This window comes from Mustela lutreola, chromosome 1 (assembly GCF_030435805.1).
Source record: "Mustela lutreola isolate mMusLut2 chromosome 1, mMusLut2.pri, whole genome shotgun sequence".
Taxonomy (NCBI): domain Eukaryota; kingdom Metazoa; phylum Chordata; class Mammalia; order Carnivora; family Mustelidae; genus Mustela; species Mustela lutreola.
Window position 1 is genome coordinate 234,244,452 of NC_081290.1, and position 23,469 is coordinate 234,267,920.

The 23,469-nt window shown below is 37.9% G+C and overlaps 3 protein-coding genes across 3 annotated transcripts; 2 read left to right on the forward strand and 1 right to left on the reverse strand.

Moving 5' to 3' along the window:
- The first annotated feature begins 1,626 nt into the window (after positions 1-1,626).
- On the forward strand, positions 1,627-2,577 carry LOC131820965 (olfactory receptor 51H1-like). The gene has a single exon (XM_059156798.1). It carries the CDS (start codon positions 1,627-1,629, stop codon positions 2,575-2,577), a length of 951 nt encoding a protein of 316 aa, XP_059012781.1.
- Positions 2,578-10,738: 8,161 nt separating this feature from the next.
- LOC131820974 (olfactory receptor 51T1) lies at positions 10,739-11,740 on the forward strand. Its single transcript, XM_059156803.1, has one exon. It carries the CDS (start codon positions 10,757-10,759, stop codon positions 11,738-11,740), a length of 984 nt encoding a protein of 327 aa, XP_059012786.1. The 5' UTR covers positions 10,739-10,756.
- Positions 11,741-17,737: 5,997 nt separating this feature from the next.
- LOC131820984 (olfactory receptor 51A7-like) lies at positions 17,738-18,664 on the reverse strand. Its single transcript, XM_059156806.1, has one exon. The coding sequence runs from the start codon at positions 18,662-18,664 to the stop codon at positions 17,738-17,740; it is 927 nt and encodes a 308-aa protein (XP_059012789.1).
- Between the last annotated feature and the right edge of the window lie 4,805 nt (positions 18,665-23,469).

Here is a 23,469-nt window from a genome sequence, read left to right on the forward strand (position 1 = left end):
GACACATGTTATACAGTATATAGGTAAGAGGCCCACAAATCCAATTGGATCTAAGATTTGTCAAGAGGTCACCTAGAATGTTGGTATTCTTTAAATCTGTAGTCTGCAGGACCAATTTTTCAAATTTCAGTAGAACTTTCTACAATGATGGAAACTTTCCATATTTGTACTACACAATTCAAGAGTCATTAACCATATGAAGTTACTGAACACCTGAAAACTGGCTAGTGCAACTAAGGTACTGATGTTAATTTAATTTAATTTAAATGGGTAAATAGGCACAGATATCTAGTGGCTACAATATTGGACAGTGTAGAACTAGACCACTGACTTACATGAAACTTGGAGTAACTCTGCCTGGTCTCTATTCATGCCCAAGCATCCAGAGCTCTCTGCCCCTTGTGTTTTGTCCAGTGACTTTTCTCCTTGTTGTGACCCAGGCTCCTATTCCATTTTCTCTAACATGGGTCCTGAGATGCTTTTCAATAATATACAAATTCACTTAATTTTTATGCAGAACTCTGTGTGTGTGTGTGTGTGTGTGTGAACATTCTTATTTGGGTGACTATCAGATTCTCCTAAGAGTCATAACTCAAACAATGTTAAGAGCCATGATAGTCCTTTTCCTTTCCTTTAATCCAACCCCTTATCAATTGTGGCTAGAAAGGCCCAAAAAGTGATTAGCTCAGATGCACATTTGGATATATCTTCTTGAAGATAATAGCAAATAATTGAAATAGAAGAGATCTGTGTGGCACCAAGATTTTAATATTGATCTTTGTCACTGCAAGTGTTAGGTGTTAATATCTAGAATGGCCCACAGGTCTATCTAGGCTTTACTCAGAGTAGGAAATGCAGATTCTATTGGCTCAAGATGGAATTTACTAGAACAGCCTCATAGCAGTATGGAATGCAGAGAAGGAGAAGTCTCTATGAAGGGACAGGGAAACCACCTGCTGTAAGTTCAGGTCATTTTAGTACCTACACATTCCCAGGAATGCAAAAGGTTAGAACTTTATAGTCCTTAAAGAGTATTTTTCTTCCTCTGTCCCACATCCTGCAGGTGGAAAAACTGAGTCCTACTGAGCATAATGTCTATATCACCACAATTTAAGATCACAGTCAAGATACAGACACATATACACATCTGCCTATCTGTGTTTATGAAAAGCCCTTGGTCACATTTGTGCTGCTAACATTTCCTTTCTGGTTATTGGCATCAGTGTTAATTACCCACATAAATGTATAATATAAATTCTTCCTTAGCAAGGAGCAAGTCAGCTAACTCTTTAATGTTTCTGGATGAAACGTCTGGGTGTCGGTGTTGATTGAACTTTTTTTCTTTTTTTTTCTTTTATACTGTTTTTTCTTTTCCTCTTTTTTTTTCTCTTTTTTCTTTTCAAAAAAGAAAAGTATATTTTAGCACATGATGATCACTGATTTATTGCCTAATGGGGTAGAACAGTAAGTCTTTGTATCAGATTGTGAACATAAAGGTATTAAAATAATATTGAAGTCACTCCTTCTTATGGCTACTGTCTCAAAACATATTGCCACTGATTCTAACTGCAGCTGTTTGACTTAACAAATTATTCTCTTTCTTCCCAGTCGGACTTTCATTCCACTATGTCACCGTTCAACCAAACTACTGATAACCACCAGACCTTCACTTTGACTGGCATTCCGGGAATGCCAGAGAAAGACTTCTGGATGGCCTTGCCCCTCTGCCTTCTTTACAGTACCACGTTCTTAGGTAATGTCATCATCCTTGCTGTCATCAAGGTTGAGCGAAGTCTCCATGAACCTATGTATTATTTTCTAGCTATGCTAGCTGCCACTGACCTCAGCCTTTCACTATCTTCCATGCCCACCATGATTAGTGTTCACTGGTTCAACTGGCATTCAATAACTCTTGATGCCTGTGTCACTCAGATGTTCTTTATCCATACCTTTGGGGGAGTTGAATCAGGTGTTCTGGTTGCCATGGCCTTTGATCGCTTTGTGGCTATCCGCTTCCCTTTGCACTATGCTACCATTCTCACTCATGGAGTCATCAGCAAGATTGGAGCAATAGTCCTGCTACGAAGTGTGGGTGCAGTGCTCCCTGTGCCTTTTCTCATCAAAAGGCTACCTTTCTGCCACTCCAATATCCTTTCCCATGCATACTGCCTCCATCAGGATGCCATGAGGCTTGCCTGCGCTGACACCCGTGTCAATAGCATCTATGGCCTGCTGGCTGTGATCTTCATCATTGTACTAGATGCCTTGATCCTTTTGATTTCTTACTTTCTAATTCTCCAGGCAGTACTGGGCATTGCTTCCCGAGAAGAGAGACTCAAGGCTCTCAACACCTGCTTCTCTCATATCTGTGCAGTATTGCTCTTCTACGTGCCTCTCATTGGCATGACTCTGATTCACCGCTTTGGAAAGCATTTGTCACCAATAGTGCACACTCTCATGGCCAATGTCTATCTGCTGCTCCCTCCCGTGCTCAATCCTGTTGTATACAGTGTTAGGACCAAGCAGATCCGGCAGCGGATTGTCCGGGTGTTCTGTGGGGACAGGATTGGTCCTTAATGGCATCTATGAGTTCCGTGTGGATGCAATCAAGACAAGGAAGAGTATCAAATGTAGCACTGTCCAATAGAGTTTCCTGCAGTGAAGGAAATATTCTAAATCACTGTTGTTTAATGTGGTAACCACTAGCCACACATAACTATTGAACACTTTATTTTTTATTTTATTTTATTTTTTTTTTATTTATTTGTCAGAGAGAGAGAGAGAGAGAGCATGAACACAGGCAGACAGAATGGCAGGCAGAGGCAGAGGGAGAAGCAGACTCCCTGCCAAGCAAGGAGCCCGATGTGGGACTCGATCCCAGGACGCTGGGATCATGACCTGAGCCGAAGGCAGCTGCTTAACCAACTGAGCCACCCAGGCGTCCCTATTGAACACTTTAAACTTTGAGAGTACAACCAAGGAACTGAACATTTAAATTTTACTTTATTTTAATTAATTGAAATATAAATTTAAATATTCACATGTAGCTAGAAGATACTGTATTGAATAGTATAAATCTAATGGGTTATAATATACCTTTGCATAATGGTTTTGATGAAAACAATAATTTATCTTAGGTAGCTTGATAGATATGAATTCTCCTTAAAACGGTATATAACACTTTATCAACATTTTTTTAAGTTTTATTTCTTTAAGTTTTCTCTACTCCCTTGTGGGCTTAAACTCATGACCCCAAGATCAAGAGTCACACGTGCTTGCAACTGAGCCAGCTAGGAGCCCCACAGCTTATCAACATTTATATACAATAAAATTCACTGTTTCTGGTATATGGCTCTAATCAACTTTTGACAAATGTATAAAACCAGGTAACAACGAGTGACATCAAAATATAGAAAAACTACATCAAAATTCCTTCTTGTTACCCCTTTGTATCCATACCCAGTCCCTGGCAAGCACTCACTTGTTCTCCATGTCTGTAATTCTCTTTTTTGAGTGTCATGGACCCTGCAGTACGTAGTCTCCCATGTCTGTCTTCTTAGTATAATGCATGTGAGATTCATTCATTTTATGGTATGTACTGGTAGTTTATTCCTTTTTACTACTCAGCACTATTCCATTGTAGGTCATTAACATTTTTTTTTCCAAGAAAAATCCACAGATTGTTTTTGCTTCATTATAGTCATTCTGGGATTCAATGCTGAACATAGGCCATTTCTGTTCTTTTGCCTTTTGTGTTTATTTATATGTTCTTTGAGTGTTTATTTAATAAAAATAAAGTGTATATGTGCAATAGGCTGGAAGCAAGAGAGAAAAAGAATAAAAATAAAACGGCGGGTAAATTATGAGAGCATAGTGAACTTAATGAGCTGGAATAGGAACTCCTATATATATGTTAGATTTTAATTTCAACTTCATTTTTGCCCAGAAAGCTTTACTGACATGCCTTTCTTTACTTATGTTGCAGTTTCTCATACGGTACCCTAATTTACCAATAGTATATCTCCCCTGCTAGTCTATATACTTGAAGAACAGGAATCCTTTTAACTTTATTTTAGTCTTTCCCAAGTACTTAATGTAGTTCAGAACTTATAATGGATGTTCAATATATAATTTTTTTTGAATTCATGAATGAGTGAAAACTGTACTTTATCAAGATTGATTTCATGCTTCCAAATTTCTTTGTTTCATTTAATGTTAGTAAGTCTCATTTAAATTTACCAGCATCATTAATTTTTGCCAGTGGGAACCAGTGGAAAGGGGTAGTATTTACATATAAATATGAACATTACTTACTATGTAACTTTATGGAATTAATTAATCTCTCCAGATACTTGTTGGGATAAATATCTTCACGAGTGTGCCCAATAAAGTATGAGTATGGACCAGAAAATGTTTCAAGGAGGATTAAAAAGTCAGGGATTATTATATATGGTCAGAATTATTAATTCACAGCCTACTATGCAGAGGTGAATTTTGGTCAGAATAAGGCTTAAACCAGATGTAGACATGCAGCTGGGAAGCAAGCAATCTGTAGAATGGATAGATTGAGGACCATGTATTACAACTACATTTTTTGAAGATAGAGTGGAAGCAGTTGACTAGAGGAGGCAGTATAGCATAGAGTAAGGGCTTAAGAGTAAGCTAGACAAGGACTTGAATGCCAACTCTAACTTGCTAACTTTTAGTTGGGTAATATTCAGAAGTTCTCTGAGTTTCCATTTCCTCATTTGTGAAACAATGGAGAATACTTAACCTATAAACTTGGTAATGAATAAAAACAACAACGCACTTGAAGGGTAGAGTGCACTTTTTAGCATATATTGTGACTTCATCAAGTGCTAGCTTAATTATGCTTAAAAGGGTGGGTGGGCTGCGAATGTGACTCAGTGACTAGGTTGGCTACTTAGGAGGGGCTACTGGGTAAGAGGAGAGACATGGGAATGGCCAGAGTACAATGAGGCCTGTTGGAAAGAGTACATCTTGGAGCAGAGAACAGAGGGAGAACTTATCTGCACTCTTGGCATCTTGCTCTGACATTCAGGGAGCCTCCCTGGCTGAAACTCTGTAGCCTAAGGCAGGGTAAAGAGGAATGGTTGTAGTTTTAGAAGATACCCATTACTGTCAGCCCCCAGGGCCATCACTATGCTTACAGCTCCTGAAAAATGGAGCTTGCTTAGGCCTGGGAGCAGGGTTTGAAGCTGTCAGGGAGAGGTATCTGAGCTATTATAGAGGAACATATTCTTATGGGTACCATAATTCTTGTTCTACCCAGTATACTCACCAATAAAGACAGCCCTCTGCTGCTTGATGACTCCACTAATTTTCCTATAAAGCCTCCACTCTTGGGAGCTGGTTTAGTCCTTGCTAGGTGATGGGACTGAAGAGAAGTTGGTCGTGTTTCCTCCTAATGTGAACAGGTAAGAAGAGTGCGTAAATGGAAAGGGATGGGAGGCAAAGTGATTACGGAGTGAGAAATCCTAGGAAAAAGAGGGAACTGAGAAGAACAATAAATGATGGCAGCTATATTTCAGCTCGGGTAAAGAAATGGAGGGGTGTGATGGAGCCTCGATAAAACTGAGATAAGAGACAGAGGACAGGAGGAAACAGAAGGATAAAGAGAAAAGGAGATATGACCAGAACTCTCTTCTGGTGGACAAGATTGTTCAGGCGTCAGTTAACCTTACTAATTGAAGCTTTTTGTTATTCTAGATCCTACTTTAGTAGCTAGCATTGAGAAAAAAAACAAGAATGCCCAAACTTTTGAGAAACTCACCTTCCAGGCAGATAAAGAAGATTAAATCTGCTTATATAAATTACTAGTATCAGCCATACCTCAATATTAAGAATTAAATGAAAGGTCCAAGCATGAAGTTGTGCGGAGAAGCAGAAGTAAAGTTTCTGGTTAATACAGACTCAAGCTGTCAGGGCAGGTTCCAGATTGTGAGGAGAATAGATTTCAGTGTTGAGAAATTACCAGGAAGTTTGGGATTGGTAGATAACATGGATTGGTTTTTATCATTATTGATGCCAGAAAGCAGGGATGTTGACCTGTCAATCACTAAATGATTGAGTTGGATGGATCTTATCCAAGTCATTTAATCTAAGCTTTTGTATATGAATTGGTAGACATTACTTTCTGGCCAATCAGTTGGAGAAGTGAAAATAAAAAGCACTAGCCTTTTCTTCTGGTTAGTAGGCAGTGCAGAAAAACCCTGATGAACTGAGGCACTGAGCTTTATCTTACAACTAGTTCTGGAACATACAAGCTCACCAAACCAGAGAGGAAGCCCTCTGCTCCTTCTCCTGTCCACATATCTATCCATAGGAAACATGTTCTCCAGCAGCAAAATGAGCCGTTGTCTCTTCTCCTTTTACCCCCTCACATCCTCAGTGTCATCTTTTTGTCCTTTATGAGATGAAATTCAAAGAACAAGAGATAACTGGTATCTGCTTTATGGTCACCTTATCTCTTGATCAGTCTTCCATTCCAAAACTCCTCTTTACATACACCGGTATATAGAGATATACACAACATAAACATATAAACAGTCACATATTTCTAAACACACATGGATGCCCCAAATAGTCTTCTTTAAATAAATCATGAGGACATTGTTTTCTTTTATTGATTGCTCATCTCTATTGCTTTTCTAGATCATATAGACATATATATGACTATATACATATATGTACAACAGATTATAAACAATTCTTATATTTTAAAAGACAGAATTCACACTGTCCAACTGCTAAACTTCTCTCATAAGCTTAGCTTATCTAAACAGTTTATGGTTTAATGATAAATAATAGACCTTAGAGTTAGTAAATCTGGTTTTGCATTTTGAGTCTAGATCTATTTTACCTTTAATATACTGTTTTATCTTGCTAGGCCACTTTCCTTTCTTTAAAAACACCTATATCCATTTTTCCTGGGGTGATATAAAATTATATATAAGATGGCTGGTAAGTGTTGACATATACAGAGGATCTTAATTTATCTCCTTTTCTCTTAACCTACTCTCCTTCTTCCAGTCAGCGAGAGGATATTACTCTCCTTAGTTTCCCTGGTGGCTAGGGAAATGATTTCCCTCTGGCTCATCATTCCCACAAAACTTCCAGGCTCAATATGTATTTCTCTCATCTAGTCTTTATCCATATCTCTATCATCTGTGATTTATTTATCCACCCATCTAATGTAAATTAGATTATTAGAGCTTTTATCATGTACCAATCACTGTTTATCTCTAGAGAAAATACAAAGATGAATACATATGTTTTATATTCCCAGAGAGCCAGCATTCTAAATGGAGAAAGAAATGTGATCAAGCAATAGAATTTTAGTACTATTAAAAAAAATATGTAGAGTACTATTGAAGGACAGTCAATAGTTTGAGTGATTTGGTGTTGCAGAGAGATTCTTGAGTAGTTATCACAGAGGGGATTCACTCCTTTTTTTAATGTTTAATAGTGGCTTATAAGGTGAATGATTGAAAGCATTTAATGTTAAATTCAATTTACCTCTCATTAATGTTTGCAAATACTTTATTAGCAATTCTTAAATATTTCAGATCAACCAACTTAAGGACAGAAGATGTGCTTATAAGTCTTCTGAGGTGATGTGAAGACTGAAGGGAGCCTAGGAGTCAGAAACAAAAATCTCAACAGCCTTCTGTTTTCCTGTCTGGCTAGTCTTCTCTGGTGTCCCCATGTGGTGATAGCCCTTCATTAATATTTTGCGTTGGCTTTTCACAGTATTCATTCCACTGAGTTGAGGGAGTTTTGAACGCAGAAACTGCATTTTATGCACTTTTGTTTTCCTATTTGAGTAGAAACTGACATTAAAATAATCATTTAGAGCGACGCCTGGGTGGCTCAGTTGGTTAAGCATCTGCCTTCGGCTCAAGTCATGATCCTAGGGTCCTGGGATAGAGCCCCACATCGAGCTCCCTGCTCAGCAAGAAGCCTCTGCCTGCTCCTGCTGCTTGCTCTCTCTCTCTCTCTGACAAATAAATAAATAAAATCTTTAAATAAATGTAAAAAATTTTTAAAAATCATTTAGAGTCTAAATGACTGACATAACTCAGCATGTTTGTAATCTGTATCTCATTTGACATTAGTTTTCCTGATTCTTAGTATTTTTTTCAACCACGTATAATATAATAATATTAAATATTATAGCAGAAAAAGCAATTAGTCTTCCCCCCTCCCCTTTGGAGTAACAAGTGGTCTTTTCTATCACCACCTTCAGTAGAATGGAGGAGGGAAAGAAAATAACCAACAGCCCCTTATATTTGTTTATAAAGCAACTGACAATGCCTGGTGCTAGCAAATTCCTTGCATCTACTCAGATACAAGACAGAAAACCTACATACTGAGAAATAAAAATACTTATGGCTGACCATATCCACACAACACATGGACTGAGTATATCATTCCTTGCTAGCTCTTCATTGATGATTAAATGCCCTACATACAAACTTTAAAATAGTGATGATGACATCAGCACTCAGTGAACAAGTCCTAAATAGAATTGCAACGGTCCTCTTAAACACACATTCCAGATTCTGCCTCCTTTATAACACCGTCTCTCTTTTCTTTTTTTTAAATTTATTTTTTATTTTTATTTTTTATAAACATATAATATATATTTTTTTAATTTTTTTATTTTTTATAAACATATATTTTTATCCTCAGGGGTACAGGTCTGTGAATCACCAGGTTTACACACTTCACAGCACTCACCAAAGCACATACCCTCCCCAATGTCCATAATCCCACCCCCTTCTCCCAACCCCCCTCGCCCCAGCAACCCTCAGTTTGTTTTGTGAGATTAAGAGTCACTTATGGTTTGTCTCCCTCCCAATTCCATCTTGTTTCGTTGATTCTTCTTCTACCCACTTAAGCCCCCATGTTGCATCACCACTTTCTCATATCAGGGAGATCATATGATATATTTTTTAAATTTTTTCAATTTATTTATTTTCAGAAAAACAGTATTCATTATTTTTTCACCACACCCAGTGCTCCATGCAATCCGTGCCCTCTATAATGCCCACCACCTAGTACCCCAACCTCCCACCCCCCCGCCACTTCAAACCCCTCAGATTGTTTTTCAAAGTCCATAGTCTCTCATGATTCACCTCCCCTTCCAATTTACCCCAACCCCCTTCTCCTCTCTAACATCCCTTGTCCTCCATGTTATTTGTTATGATTCTAGGTTCCTGGCATTAAGCCCCACATGGGGCTCCCTGCTCAGTAGGAAGCCTACTTCTCCCTCTCCCACTTCCCTTGTTTGTGTTCCCTCTCTCACTGTGTCTTTCTATGTCTTTTCTTTTTTTAAAAAAGATTTTATATATTTATTTGACAGAGAAAGACACAGTGAGAGTGTCAAATAAGTATATAAAATCTTTTTTAAAAAAAGAAAAGACATAGAAAGACACAGTGAGAGAGGGAACACAAACAAGGGAAGTGGGAGAGGGAGAAGTAGGCTTCCTACTGAGCAGGGAGCCCCATGTGGGGCTCAATACCAGGAACCTAGAATCATGACCTGAGCTGAAGGCAGACGCTTAACTGACTGAGCCACCCAGGAAACCCCCATCTCTCTTTTCTATGCAGCTGCCATTCTATGTACTTTCTTACTCAGTGAACTACTTGATATTCCAATTTGTGATGTCACCTCAGACTTCCATGTCCTTGAGTGATTCCCTTTTAGTTATTAGTCCCAACTTCCATCCTACCCAGGTTTTTTAGAAAGTCATTCATCATTTTTTTTCTTTTTTTGTGAAAGTCATTCATCACTTTTGGCAGAGTGTTTCCCATAAATTTCATATGGGTGTTTAATCTACACTTACCTACTTTACCTAGATTAGAATGCCTGAATCATGTATTCCAGAATACTGTTTGGAATTTTTCACAGAATTCATTAGAGCAATCTACTCAGTGAGTTGGTCCAAAGCCATAGGCTAATTTTAAATATCCATGGAAAGGAGTAGAAACAAGTATCCCAAGATGTAAGATGAAGAAAAGGAGATCTAGTACTAGTTATTTCAGTAGACCTGGAAAAGTACACAGAGAAAAAGAATTAGAACACAAAATAAATTCAAGTCCCATACACATGTGTGCCACTATAGGAAAAGGAACAAAGAAACCCTGATACCAAAAGGAGACTTATAATAGAGTCTGCTAGGAGGGTGTGATTGATGATAGAAGTACAAGGATACTTCTGGATACAATATCTCGTACCAGCTTCCAGCAAGGACATTATGGACATTATGGAGTATGCTATCACACAGGCCCACAAAAGTGCTTGTCCATTTTTCCTTAAGAAGTTTATACAGCTTGGAGACTTAAGTCAAAGATCCATCAGTTTGCAAAGACATAATCATTAATTGTGGTTGTTGTTGTTTTGTTAGTGTGTGTGCATGTATATGACATAAGCCTATATACATTTCCTACCTCAAGCCTCAGTACTAGTCTGGGCAGTAGGGTTGGGATGAGCCTAAACAGATTGATGCTTATAGTTGGGAGAGGGTAAAAGAAGAAAAATGGGACCTGGTTCTGGCAAGAAAAATTTCAAGATACTGTGGAATTATGTGATAGGTACATAACTGGACTAGAGGCTTTCAATATAGAAAAACAACGGGAAAGAGTTTATAAAAGAGAGTTTGAAAAAAGGATCAATATGACAAACACTATCCTTGTTGTCTCTCTTTTCAGGGTGTGTTCGCAATCTACCATGGTAATTTTCAATAACACCACATCATCTTCCCCAGACTTCCTACTCACTGCATTTCCTGGGCTGGAACTTGCTCACGTCTGGATCTCCATCCCTGTCTGCTGTCTCTACATCATTGCCCTCTTGGGAAATAGCATGATTCTGTTGGTCATCATCATTGAGAAGAGTCTCCACAAGCCTATGTACTATTTCCTCTCCATGCTGTCAACCGTTGATCTCTGTCTGACCATCTCAACTCTTCCCACTGTGCTTGGGGTTCTCTGGTTTCATACTCGGGAGATTAGCTTGAAAGCTTGCCTCATTCAAATGTTCTTTGTGCACGGCTTCTCCATCCTGGAGTCCTCAGTGCTGGTAGCCATGGCCTTTGACCGCTTTATGGCTATCTGTAACCCACTGAAGTATGCCATTATCTTCACAGACATGATAATCTTGCTGATTGGACTGGTCATCTGCCTGCGGCAAGTTGTTTTCACTTTTCCCATGGTTCTAGCCTTGAAGAACATATCTTTCCATGCAGGCAAAGAGCTTTCCCACCCATTCTGCTACCACCCAGATATGATCAAGTACACATATTCCAACCCCTGGATCAGCAATTTTTGGGGCATGTTTCTGCAGCTCTATCTGACTGGCACTGACTTACTATTCATTCTTTTCTCCTACATTCTGATTCTTCGAACCGTCTTGAGCATTGTGGCCCCTAACAAGCAACAAAAAGCTCTCAGCACTTGTGTCTGTCACATCTGTGCTGTCACTGTTTTCTATGTGCCAATGATCAGCCTGTCCTTTACACACCGCCTTCTCAGCTCCACCCCAAGAGTGGTCTGTAGCATTCTTGCCAATGTTTACTTGCTCTTACCACCTGTACTGAACCCTATCATTTATAGCTTGAAGACCAAGACGATCCGCCAGGCTATCCTCCAGCTGCTCCAGTTTAAGGGCTCACGGGGCCCTAGAGTGAGGGGTCTTAGAAGACGGTGGGATTGAAGGGGAGATAAATTATATTTAAGCAGGAAAGGGATTTGGGTCTGTGCCATCCTCAGGCATTTTGGTTACTAAGGTAGTTTCGATTAAATCATTGGAGCAGAAAGAGGAGAATACATTTCCCCTAAACTTATTGAAGAGTTAAAAACAAAAACAAAAACAAAAGCTAAACTAACAAAAACACTACAGTTCAAAACCAAATTATTTGTGTGTGCCCCTCAAACATTTAAAACAATTACATGGAACTCCTGTGCACCTTAAAAACATGGTAAGATCATTTTATTCTAGTTGAATAATTTAATAATCTTCTTAAAATGGTAATTCTTAGACCAAAAATAAATGGCTACAGTTTTATAGTCATTTATAGTTTTTTTAATAGTCATTTTATAGGTTTATGTCCACATTCAGAAGAAAAAAAATTTTATTTATTTGTTTGTTTGTTTGTTTGTTTATTTCTGTGGTTAAATTTCCCAGGGGACATCCCAGATTTTTTTTTTTTTTTCTTAAGCTGGTAGATGAAAGAGTTATGTATGTGCAAAGACATGCACATTGCAATTTGTAATTGAAATTCTTGCACACTAGTTTCAGTTCCTGAAGTCACCTCCAGGGAGCCCATCTCCTGGCAGATGCATTCCCTGAACCTCTACCCTTTCTTGAACTCTTTTTCTCCTTAGCAAACATCAAACTGTCACAGAACGAATTGCTACTTGTTATACGTCCAGTGAGTCCAATAGCTAAAGTCACATATTGCCTTTCGTTATTTTTCCTATTGCCTAGTTAGTCTAATTGTATGCCTAGTTCTGATTTTGATTCTACAGTCCCTCGTTTGTGTCACCTTTGCCTCAGGACAGCACTTTTTTTTTTTTCTATTTGCCGTTGTTACTTGGATAATTTTTTACCTAGCTATTGGGCTTCTCAACCTTTTGGTGTACTTGTCATTGTAGAATTGCACAGTGACTTTGGTGTTTCTTTGTAGGAAATCTTTGGATTACCTTTCTTAACAGTATTTGCTTTGTCAAGAAGTAACCTCAGTATAGAGTTGATGGGATGCTGGGGAATTTTCCCGCTTTCTTTCACATGGAGTTATGAAACTTTGTTCCACTCAGGATAATTCCTATCTGAGCACAGAAGACCAAGCCCATATTCTGATCTAAGCCACTTGTCTCCTCTCCGTATATCAACTTCTTACTCCTGGCAGACAGGGAATACCACTTCCAAACTCTGCTGTTTTTGCTCTGCCTTCTGTTCAGCTCAAGCACTGACAATTTTGTGACTTGACTTTGCCCAAACCAAGAAATACCAGTCTCTGACCCTGGAATCAACCTGTGGCAGGGTAGACATGCAGGACCACCCCCTAGTCTAACCATCCAGACTTTTCCTCGGAAGTTCTTACCAACACCAATAGCTCTTCAATTGCTTCTTTGAAGACCTTTCTAAAAGATAATAACTCCATTTATAATTCATGAATTTAAAAACATCTGGAAAAACTTTTTTTTTTTTATTCCTGAATTTGGGGCCAAAATTTATTGGCAGCGAAAGGTAACATAAACTGATTTGAATGTATTTATGGTCATTATTTATTACACATTGGGTGAACATCTGCACATTTCACTTCAGAAATATAGCTGTGCTTGAATATAGGGTAATGCCTCCAGGGATAAAGGGCCTTTTTAGAGTATAGAAAATTATAAATTCCAAGAGTTTTAGCTGCACTGTTGTAGAAATGTGTAAGCATTCTTCCAGTTTTATGATGGTCAATATTTAAGGCAGTCTACTGCATGTGTGTTCATCTTTTATTATTACAAAAGCACTTTTCACATCTGACTCAAAAGGCAACTCACCTGCTCCATACCAAAACACTTTTATCAGTGTTCTTCGTCCCCATAACAATTGTTAATAGGACATGAATTTGTCAAGGAATGTATTTAATATATTTGGAGGTTGTTCTGATTATAAATGTCATGTCTGATTATAATGTCCAATTATAAATATAAAATTATACACACCTATATATAATATATAATTAAAATTTTGTGATGATAAGAAAAATCACTCATAATATTGTGAGAGATTTTATGATATATAACTGAATCTTTTTTTAATAACCAGCATATGTGCACAGACATACTTTTAAAAAAAGATTTATTTATTTATTTGAGAGAGAGCATATACAAGGGGCAGGGGCAGAGGGAGGAGAAGATGGAATCCTCAAGCAGACTCCCCATTGAGCATGGAGTCCAACTCAGGGCTTAATCCCAGGACCCTGAGATCATGAACTGAGCTGAAATCAATAGTTGACTGCTCAACTGAGCCACCAAGGCATCCCTGCATACACATACATTTTAAACTAGGATAGAAGTATATACTCAAATGTATATCTTATGTGCTTGATATTATTTATCATTTTCTGTTAATAATATATCAAATTTTTATATTAGACTTTATATTAGACTTGACTTCCATTAGGAAGCACTCTCCTTTGATTCTTCACTAAAATAGACAAGTTACCAGTCTTTTACTTGCTTTCTTATATGTGTACTTAAGCTTACCATATGTTACTCAGTGAATTTAATTATTTACTTGGTCTCCCCACCACCGGATGGTAAACCCCTTAATAGCACGTCTAAAGTTAAGTTTCATTTCATCCTTAATATCTAATATAACACTTAGCAAATGCCACTTAGTTGTTGATGCTATGGTGCATAGGTGAATAATATTTAATATTATTTGTATATCATGGTTTATGTTATTTATTACTTAATATTTCAGTAGTTGACATTTTTATCATAGAAAATAGTCCTTGATATACATTATGAATAAATATTTGATCACACCTCTGATTCTGTTCTTAGATTTCTGGAATGTGAATTATTAAATTTAGAAAGAAGCAAAATAATAATTGATCTGGTGTACTGTGTAAGATTGTAGGCTCTGGAAATGTACTGTCTAGGTTTAGATTCAAGCTTTTAACACTTTATAGTTCTGTGTTTTTGGAAAAATTGTTTCACTTCTCAGAGCTTTAGCTTCTTAATACATGAAACAGGAGGAAGTAACAAAATCTAACTTCCCATGTTCTTGCAAAAGTTAACTGAGTTTATACAAATAAGTATGTCTGGTACCTAGTGAATGTCAGATTATACAGTATGTTAATTAACTGAAATTTAAATAAAAACTTGAAAAAAATTATCTTTGTACTTAATTCTTAATTTATCTTAGTTTATTTTTTGTGTGTAATAAAAGATCTCACACAAATATGGTATCTAAAGTAGGTTGTAATTTTTTCTACCACTATTATTTGAATCTATTTTTGATAAGGTTTTGATATTCCTTAATTATATACTATTTTCATATCATTTAGAGTATATTGCAGTGTGTTTATTCTTCTTTGTTCTTCCTATTGATTTGTTGAGCAAACTACACACTATTTTATTTTTTAACATTTTATTTATTTATTTGACAAAGAGGGTGATTACAAGTAGGCAGAGAGGTAGGCAGGCAGAGAGAGAGGGGAAGCAGTCTCCCTGCTGAGCAGAGAGCCCAATCTCAGTCCTAGGACCCTGAGGTCATGACTTGAGCCCAAGTCAGAGGCTTAACCCACTGAGCCACGCAGGCACCCCTACAATTTTAGAGCTGGTTAATAAATTTTGCTCTCTTAGGAAACTTTTTTACAGTTCCCATTTATTTTTTTTTTTTTTTTATATTCCCAGTTGACACTTAAAAATCTCTTAGAAATATTTTGGTACATTCTAAATGAAATGTCACTGGAACCATGGTTGGAAATGCATTAAACCTCTCTTATAATTGAGGAAAACAGATTGTGGCCTATTCACTCTTATCCAGAAAAACATTTTTTTTAAGATTTTATTTATTTATCTGATGGAGAGAGACAAAGCAAGAGAGGGAATACAAACAAGAAGAGTGGGAGAGGGAGAAATAGGCCTTCCACCAAGTAGGAAACCCAACATGGGGTTTGATCCCAGGACCCTGGGATCATGACCTGAGTGGAAGGCAGATGCTTAACGACTGAGCTACCCAGGTGCCCCACCACTTATGACTTGAGCAGTTTCTGTCTTGTAAAGATCCAAATTTCTGTGTTGAGAGCAAATACTAAGGAATGGAGGATAAATATTCTTCTTGTTTCTCTTATGACCACCTATTTGCATTTTCTCATCGCTAAACAGGATATGAACCATTTCTCAGGTGAGCATCTTTGATTTAAAATTTATAGTTGATCCTGACTGATTTTTGTAACAGTTTGTTTGTTTGTTATTTTGTTTTTTATCATTCTAGATGTTCTGTGTGCTTATAATTTATTATCATATTCTGAGGTGTCAAAGGTTTTTGTTTGTTTGTTTTTTGTTTTTTTTTTTTTCTTGGTATGTGTGCCTGTGTGTTCTTTTTATCTAAACAAGTTGGGAGATGTGTCAGACTACTATCCAGATGTCATTTATACACAGTGTACAACTCTGGAGGTATGCCAACAAATGTGATGTATGCAGTTTCTTTAAGGAAACAAAATATAAGTAAGAAAAAAAAAAACAGATGAACTAATAACATAACTGGAAACAACCTGGGAGGAAGCCCAGAACTTTGTCTTGACTAAGCTATGGGCATCTAGACAGGGTCAGCTATTGAACAGTAAGAACTCAGGTAAACTCACCTGGGGACATAAAATATATATGAATATTTATTCATCAGAGAACATCTTCTTCAAAATGGCTCTTTGGAACAAATAATACTAATTATTTTTTAGTTCAACTGAGGCAATAAAATATTGAAATTGATTACCAATAGTTTTTTCCCCAATCCCGAGTACAAACTTTTAAAGGGTTTTGGTTGACTTATTCTAAGTTTTAATATAATTTTATATTGTTTAATATATGGTCATTTTCTGCTAGTTTAAAATTATTTCTAGCTTCTTTAGTGTTATTGCATATATCATAGTTCAAAATACCAAGTTCTTAAACAAGCATGAGAGCCATTATTTTAAAGTAGTAAAGAATGTCAGTGTTTTAAAAATGACTGAACTACCAGCTTTTCTGTCTCCTACCAAGAGCAGAATGATCTCTCTGTTCTCCTTTTAGTAACTATAATTTCTTGGAAACCTATTGTAATATGGAGAAAAAATCTGGTCTGTCTTAAAGAATGTTTATGAGAGATCTTATTGTCATATTTCTCTCTTTTTTTAAGATTTTAGTTATTTACTTGACAGAGATAGACACAGTGAAAGTTGGAATGCAAGAAGGGGGAATGGGAAAGGGAGAAGCAGGCTTCCTGCTGAGCAAGGATCCCAGTATGGAGCTCTATCCCAGGACCCTGGGATCATGACCTTAGCAGAAGGCAACTGCTTAACGACTGAGCCATCCAGGCGCCACTCACTGTCTTATTTCAAGGCTATGAAAGCTCTAACATAAAATAGAATCACTGGTTGTCCCTATTTGATTACTAAAAAAGAGCAAAGAGAGGAAATTTTTAACCAATTTGCACTTGACAATACACTTCTTTCCTTAAATGGGAAATCAAGAATTTGCATTAAATAGACTGAAGACCCCTCAACAAATATATTTCTGAAGGCTGCCTGAAAGAAAATTTGTAAATGGATTGGGCTAACATCCTTTAACTTCCACTTCATCTAGTATACATTTTCTGTAAGAGAGCACAAGCTCTACTCCCTTGTGTATTTATCTTGGTGCTGTAATAAATAGTGTAACTAAAATCCCAAATCAGTATATTGATTCATGATTTCAATAATATTGCAAAACTTTTCTCTGTCAAATAAATAAGTAAAAATCCTTAAAATATAGTATTGCAAAATTTATTCCATATTTACCTGTCAATGCCCATGTGAGTCCCAGGCTTATAGATCCCAGTGCCCAGCCTATATGTTGTAGTGATTATATGAATGATCAAGGAAGGTAAGAATAAATATCCATAATACTTTGCTTAGAAATATTTTATTCTCCTATCTTGGCTGACCTTTTCTTACCTTTTCCCATACCTTCATTTTAGACCTAGTTTTCCCCAAACCTTCTCACGGATTTGTCGTGTCTTCACACAGTATACAATGGGGTTCATCAGAGGTGGTACTAGCAAGAAAATGTCAGCAATGAGGATCATGGCCACTGGGGACTTGTGCTTGCCAAAACGGTGCATGGAGGCCAAAGCAATGATGGGCACATAGAAGATAAGCACAGCACAGATGTGAGAGACACAGGTGTTGAGGGCCTTGAGCCTCTCCTTATGAGATCCCATGCCCATCACAGTCTTCAGGATGAATATGTAAGACACGGCAATGAACGCACTGTCTGTCATCATACAGAGGGCAACGAAGAAGCCATAGAAAAAGTTGACCGTGTTGTCAGAGCAGGCCAGCTTCATGACATCCTGGTGCAGACAATAAGAGTGAGAAAGTAGGCTTTTCCTACAATATGTCAGTTTCTTGAGAGTGAAAGGAAATGGGAGCACTAAGAGCATGCTTTTAACGAGAAACATCAGGCCCATTTTGGCATTGGTGAGGATGGAGCTGTATCTCAGAGGGTTGCGTATGGCCAAAAAACAGTCAAAAGACATGATCAAGAGCACTGAGGACTCCATATCTGTGAATCCATGGATAAAGAATTCTTGAGCAAAGCAGGCATTTGGGGAAATTCTTGTAGCGTTGAAAACAAAGATCCTCAGCATAGTAGGGAGAGATGAGAGGGAGAGGCCCAGGTCAGAGACAGCTAGCATGGAGAGGAAGTAGTACATGGGGGCATGGAGTGAAGGCTCTGTCCTGATAACAAAGAGGATGGTGCAATTGCCAAGGATGGCCACTAGGTACATGAGGCAAATGGGGACAGAGATCCAAATGTGAACATGCTCTAGTCCTGGGATTCCAATCAGGAAGAATGTGGTGATCTCAATTTTAGAGGAATTGAGAGTGTGCATGATGAATCAGTTGGAAAGTATTTATTCCCAGACCTGAAATGATACTATCAACATTATTATGCTCATTTCCCTCCTTTCAGCACTTTTGTCTGAGACACAAAGAAATGCAATTTTGAAACTCATATCAAGAAATGTAAGAATGAAGTCTTTCTTCTGAACAAGCTATTGATAATAGAGTCAGATAATGTTAATTGGTAAGGAGAAGCAGGAATATAGGAACTATCTTGACCAATCACGTTTCTCCATAAAGTCCTCAAAACAAACAAACAAAAATACCCACATAAGGAGCAGTGACCTGCAAACAAATTCTCTCTTTTCTATTAGGATTTGCACCTCCCCAACCCAAGTCAATGAAAAATTTTATATTCTTAGGCTGAACCATAGGATAACACTTTTAGCTTGGCCCAGAATGAGCCTAGAATTAAAAAAAAGAAAAAAGAAAAAAAAAAAAAAGAAGCTGGAAACAGCTGGAAGTAGATTTTAAGAGAACAGATACTAAGTGGTTTCTCCAATTTCTATAGTCCTTTCTTCCAAATATTTTTCAGGCCAGGGACTTGAGCTTCTAAAGCTGACATTACTCACAAGCTCTCCACCAGAAGAGGTACAAAGAAAGGACAGAAAATAGGTCGTGTGTGCTTGATTGTTACCCTTCTCTTATAGTATAGTGAAAACTCCCATTTTCTTGTATGGAAGCAGAATGTTCGCTTTTTCTTTCTTTCTTTGAAGATTTTATTTATTTATTTGATGGGGAGAGACACAGTGAGAGGGAAAACACAAGCAGAAGGAGTGGGAGAGGGCTGAGTAGGGAGACCGAAGCAGGGCTCCATCTCAGGATCCTGGGATCATGACTTGAGCCAAAGGCAGAAACTTAGAAACTGAGCTACCCAGGAGCCCCTAGAATGTTCTTTAAAATCAGTAATCCAGGGGCACCTGAGTGGCTCAGTGGATTAAGCCTCTGCCTTCTGCTCAGGTCATGATCTGGCTCTCTGCTCAGCAGAGAGCCTGCTTCCTCCCTCTCTCTCTGCCTGCCTCTCTGCCTACTTGTGATCTCTGTCTGTCAAATAAATAAATAAAATCTTAAAAAAAAGGACATGAGTAATCCATATCAGTGCTCTTCATCCATGTACACGGGAGTAGAGAGAGATTCTTAGACTTTATAGGCCAACATATACTCTCATAAACACAAAGTGACTCAGCCAACTGGACTATAGGCCAGCCATGGTGGGTGGCAAGGTGAGAGATACAGAATGTTGGTGATGAGGGAGACTGATTCTCTCTGGATCCTTTTTTTTTTTTTTTTCTGACACCATAAGTAAATAGATGTTCTCCAACTGTAGCTTGTTTGTTCTAATAGACAACTGAGCCCACTATATATGTACCTTTGAGAGTTTTCTCTTTCTTTAAGGAATTAGGTAAATCTGGGACAATGGGATTCCAAGGCACATAGAGCATATGGTTTCTACCCCTTTGCCTAGAGAAGGGAGGGTTTTATTGAGAAGCCTGGGCTTTGTCAGAGCATTCTCATCTATTAGGAATCAGAAACACAAGCTTTTCATTTAGTTCATCTTCCTCTCTTCTCCCAGGAGGTCAGGGGATGGGACTAAAAGTTTCAACCCTCCTATCACCTGGTTGATTCTCCAGACAACAGCTCCCAGTCTTAGGTGAGGTGCAGAAGTTACATTAACATGAGAAAAGATCAGCTTCTTTATTCTCTGTCATTTGGTCTTCTATATCACTAATTCTTTCTTCTGCCTCATTTATCCTAGCAGTGAGAAGCTGATCAAAAGAGGGACAAACAGCTACTGGACCACGAGGGGAGAATTCGAGAAATAAGTGACACCATAAGACGAAACAACATTAGAATAATTGGGATTCCAGAAGAAGAAGAAAGTGAGAGGGGAGCAGAAGGTATACTGGAGAGAATTATTGGGGAGAATTTCCCCAATATGGCAAAGGGAACAAGCATCAAAATTCAGGAGGTTCAGAGAATGCCCCTCAAAATAAATAAGAATAGGCCCACACCCCGTCACATAATAGTAAAATTTACAAGTCTCAATGACAAAGAGAAAATCCTGAAAGCAGCCCGGGAAAAGAAGTCTGTAACATACAATGGTAAAAATATTAGATTGGCAGCTGACTTATCCACAGAGACCTGGCAGGCCAGAAAGAGCTGGCATGATATTTTCAGAGCACTAAACGAGAAAAACATGCAGCCAAGAATACTATATCCAGCTAGGCTATCATTGAAAATAGAAGGAGAGATTAAAAGCTTCCAGGACAAACAACAACTGAAAGAATTTGCAAATACCAAACCAGCTCTACAGGAAATATTGAAAGGGGTCCTCTAAGCAAAGAGAGAGCCTACAAGTGGTAGATCAGAAAGGAACAGAGACCATATACAGTAACAGTCACCTTACAGGCAATACAATGGCACTAAATTCATATCTCTCAATAGTTACCCTGAATGTGAATGGGCTAAATGCCCCTGTCAAAAGACACAGGGTATCAGAATGGATAAAAAAACAAAACCCATCTATATGTTGCCTCCAAGAAACACATTTTAAGCCCGAAGACACCTCCAGATTTAAAGTGAGGGGGTGGAAAAGAATTTACCATGCTAATGGACATCAGAAGAAAGCAGGAGTGGCAATCCTTATATCAGATCAATTAGATTTTAAGCCAAAGACTGTAATAAGAGATGAGGAAGGACACTATATCATACTCAAAGGGTCTGTCCAACAAGAAGATTTAACAATTTTAAATATCTATGCCCCCAACGTGGGAGCAGCCAACTATATAAACCAATTAATAACAAAATCAAAGAAACACATAAACAACAATACAATAATAGTAGGGGACTTTAATATTCCCCTCACTGAAATGGACAGGTCATCCAAGCAAAAGATCAGCAAGGAAATAAAGGCCTTAAATGACACACTGGACCAGATGGACATCACAGATATATTCAGAATATTTCATCCCAAAGCAACAGAATACACATTCTTCTCTAGTGCACATGGTACATTCTCCAGAATAGATCACATCCTCGGTCCTAAATCAGGACTCAACCGGTATCAAAAGATTGGGATCATTCCCTGCATATTTTCAGACCACAATGCTCTAAAGCTAGAACTCAACCACAAAAGGAAGTTTGGAAAGAACCCAAATACATGGAGACTAAAGAGTATCCTTCTAAAGAATGAATGGGTCAACCGGGAAATTAAAGAAGAATTGAAAAAAATCATGGAAACAAATGATAATGAAAATACAACGGTTCAAAATCTGTGGGACACAACAAAGGCAGTCCTGAGAGGAAAATATATAGCGGTACAAGCCTTTCTCAAGAAACAAGAAAGGTCTCAGGTACACAACCTAACCCTACACCTAAAGGAGCTGGAGAAGGAACAAGAAAGAAACCCTAAGCCCAGCAGGAGAAGAGAAATCATAAAGATCAGAGCAGAAATCAATGAAATAGAAACCAAAAAAACAATAGAACAAATCAACGAAACTAGGAGCTGGTTCTTTGAAAGAATTAATAAAATTGATAAACCCCTGGCCCGACTTATCAAAAAGAAAAGAGAAAGGACCCAAATAAATAAAATCATGAATGAAAGAGGAGAGATCACAACTAACACCAAGGAAATACAAACTATTATAAGAACATACTATGAGCAACTCTACGGCAATAAATTTGACAATCTGGAAGAAATGGATGCATTCCTAGAAACATATAAACTACCACAACTGAACCATGAAGAAATAGAAAGCCTGAACAGACCCATAACCAGTAAGGAGATTGAAACAGTCATTAAAAATCTCCAAACAAACAAAAGCCCAGGGCCAGACGGCTTCCCGGGGGAATTCTACCAAACATTTAAAGAAGAACTAATTCCTATTCTCCTGAAACTGTTCCAAAAAATAGAAATGGAAGGAAAACTTCCAAACTCATTTTATGAGGCCAGCATCACCTTGATCCCAAAACCAGACAAGGATCCCACCAAAAAAGAGAGCTATAGACCGATATCCTTGATGAACACAGATGCGAAAATACTCAACAAAATACTAGCCAATCGGATTCAACAGTACATTAAAAAGATTATTCACCACGACCAAGTGGGATTTATTCCAGGGCTGCAAGGTTGGTTCAACATCCGCAAATCAGTCAATGTGATACAACACATCAATAAAAGAAAGAACAAGAACCATATGATTCTCTCAATAGATGCTGAAAAAGCATTTGACAAAGTACAGCATCCCTTCCTGATCAAAACTCTTCAAAGTGTAGGGATAGAGGGCACATACCTCAATATCATCAAAGCCATCTATGAAAAACCCACCGCAAATATCATTCTCAATGGAGAAAAACTGAAAGCTTTTCCGCTAAGGTCAGGAACACGGCAGGGATGTCCATTATCACCACTGCTATTCAACATCGTACTAGAGGTCCTAGCCTCAGCAATCAGACAACAAAAGGAAATTAAAGGCATCCAAATCAGCAAAGAAGAAGTCAAATTATCACTCTTCGCAGATGATATAATACTATATGTGGAAAACCCAAAAGACTCCACTCCAAAACTGCTAGAACTTATACAGGAATTCAGTAAAGTGTCAGGATATAAAATCAATGCACAGAAATCAGTTGCATTTCTCTACACCAACAGCAAGACAGAAGAAAGAGATATTAAGGAGTCAATCCCATTTACAATTGCATCCAAAACCATAAGATACCTAGGAATAAACCTAACCAAAGAGACACAGAATCTATACTCAGAAAACTATAAAGTACTCATGAAAGAAATTGAGGA

Coding starts and splice junctions, on each gene's coding strand:
- LOC131820965 (XM_059156798.1), top strand. CDS start 1,627: ATGTCACCGTTCAACCAAACTACTGATAACCACCAGACCTTCACTTTG.
- LOC131820974 (XM_059156803.1), top strand. CDS start 10,757: ATGGTAATTTTCAATAACACCACATCATCTTCCCCAGACTTCCTACTC.
- LOC131820984 (XM_059156806.1), bottom strand. CDS start 18,664: ATGCACACTCTCAATTCCTCTAAAATTGAGATCACCACATTCTTCCTG.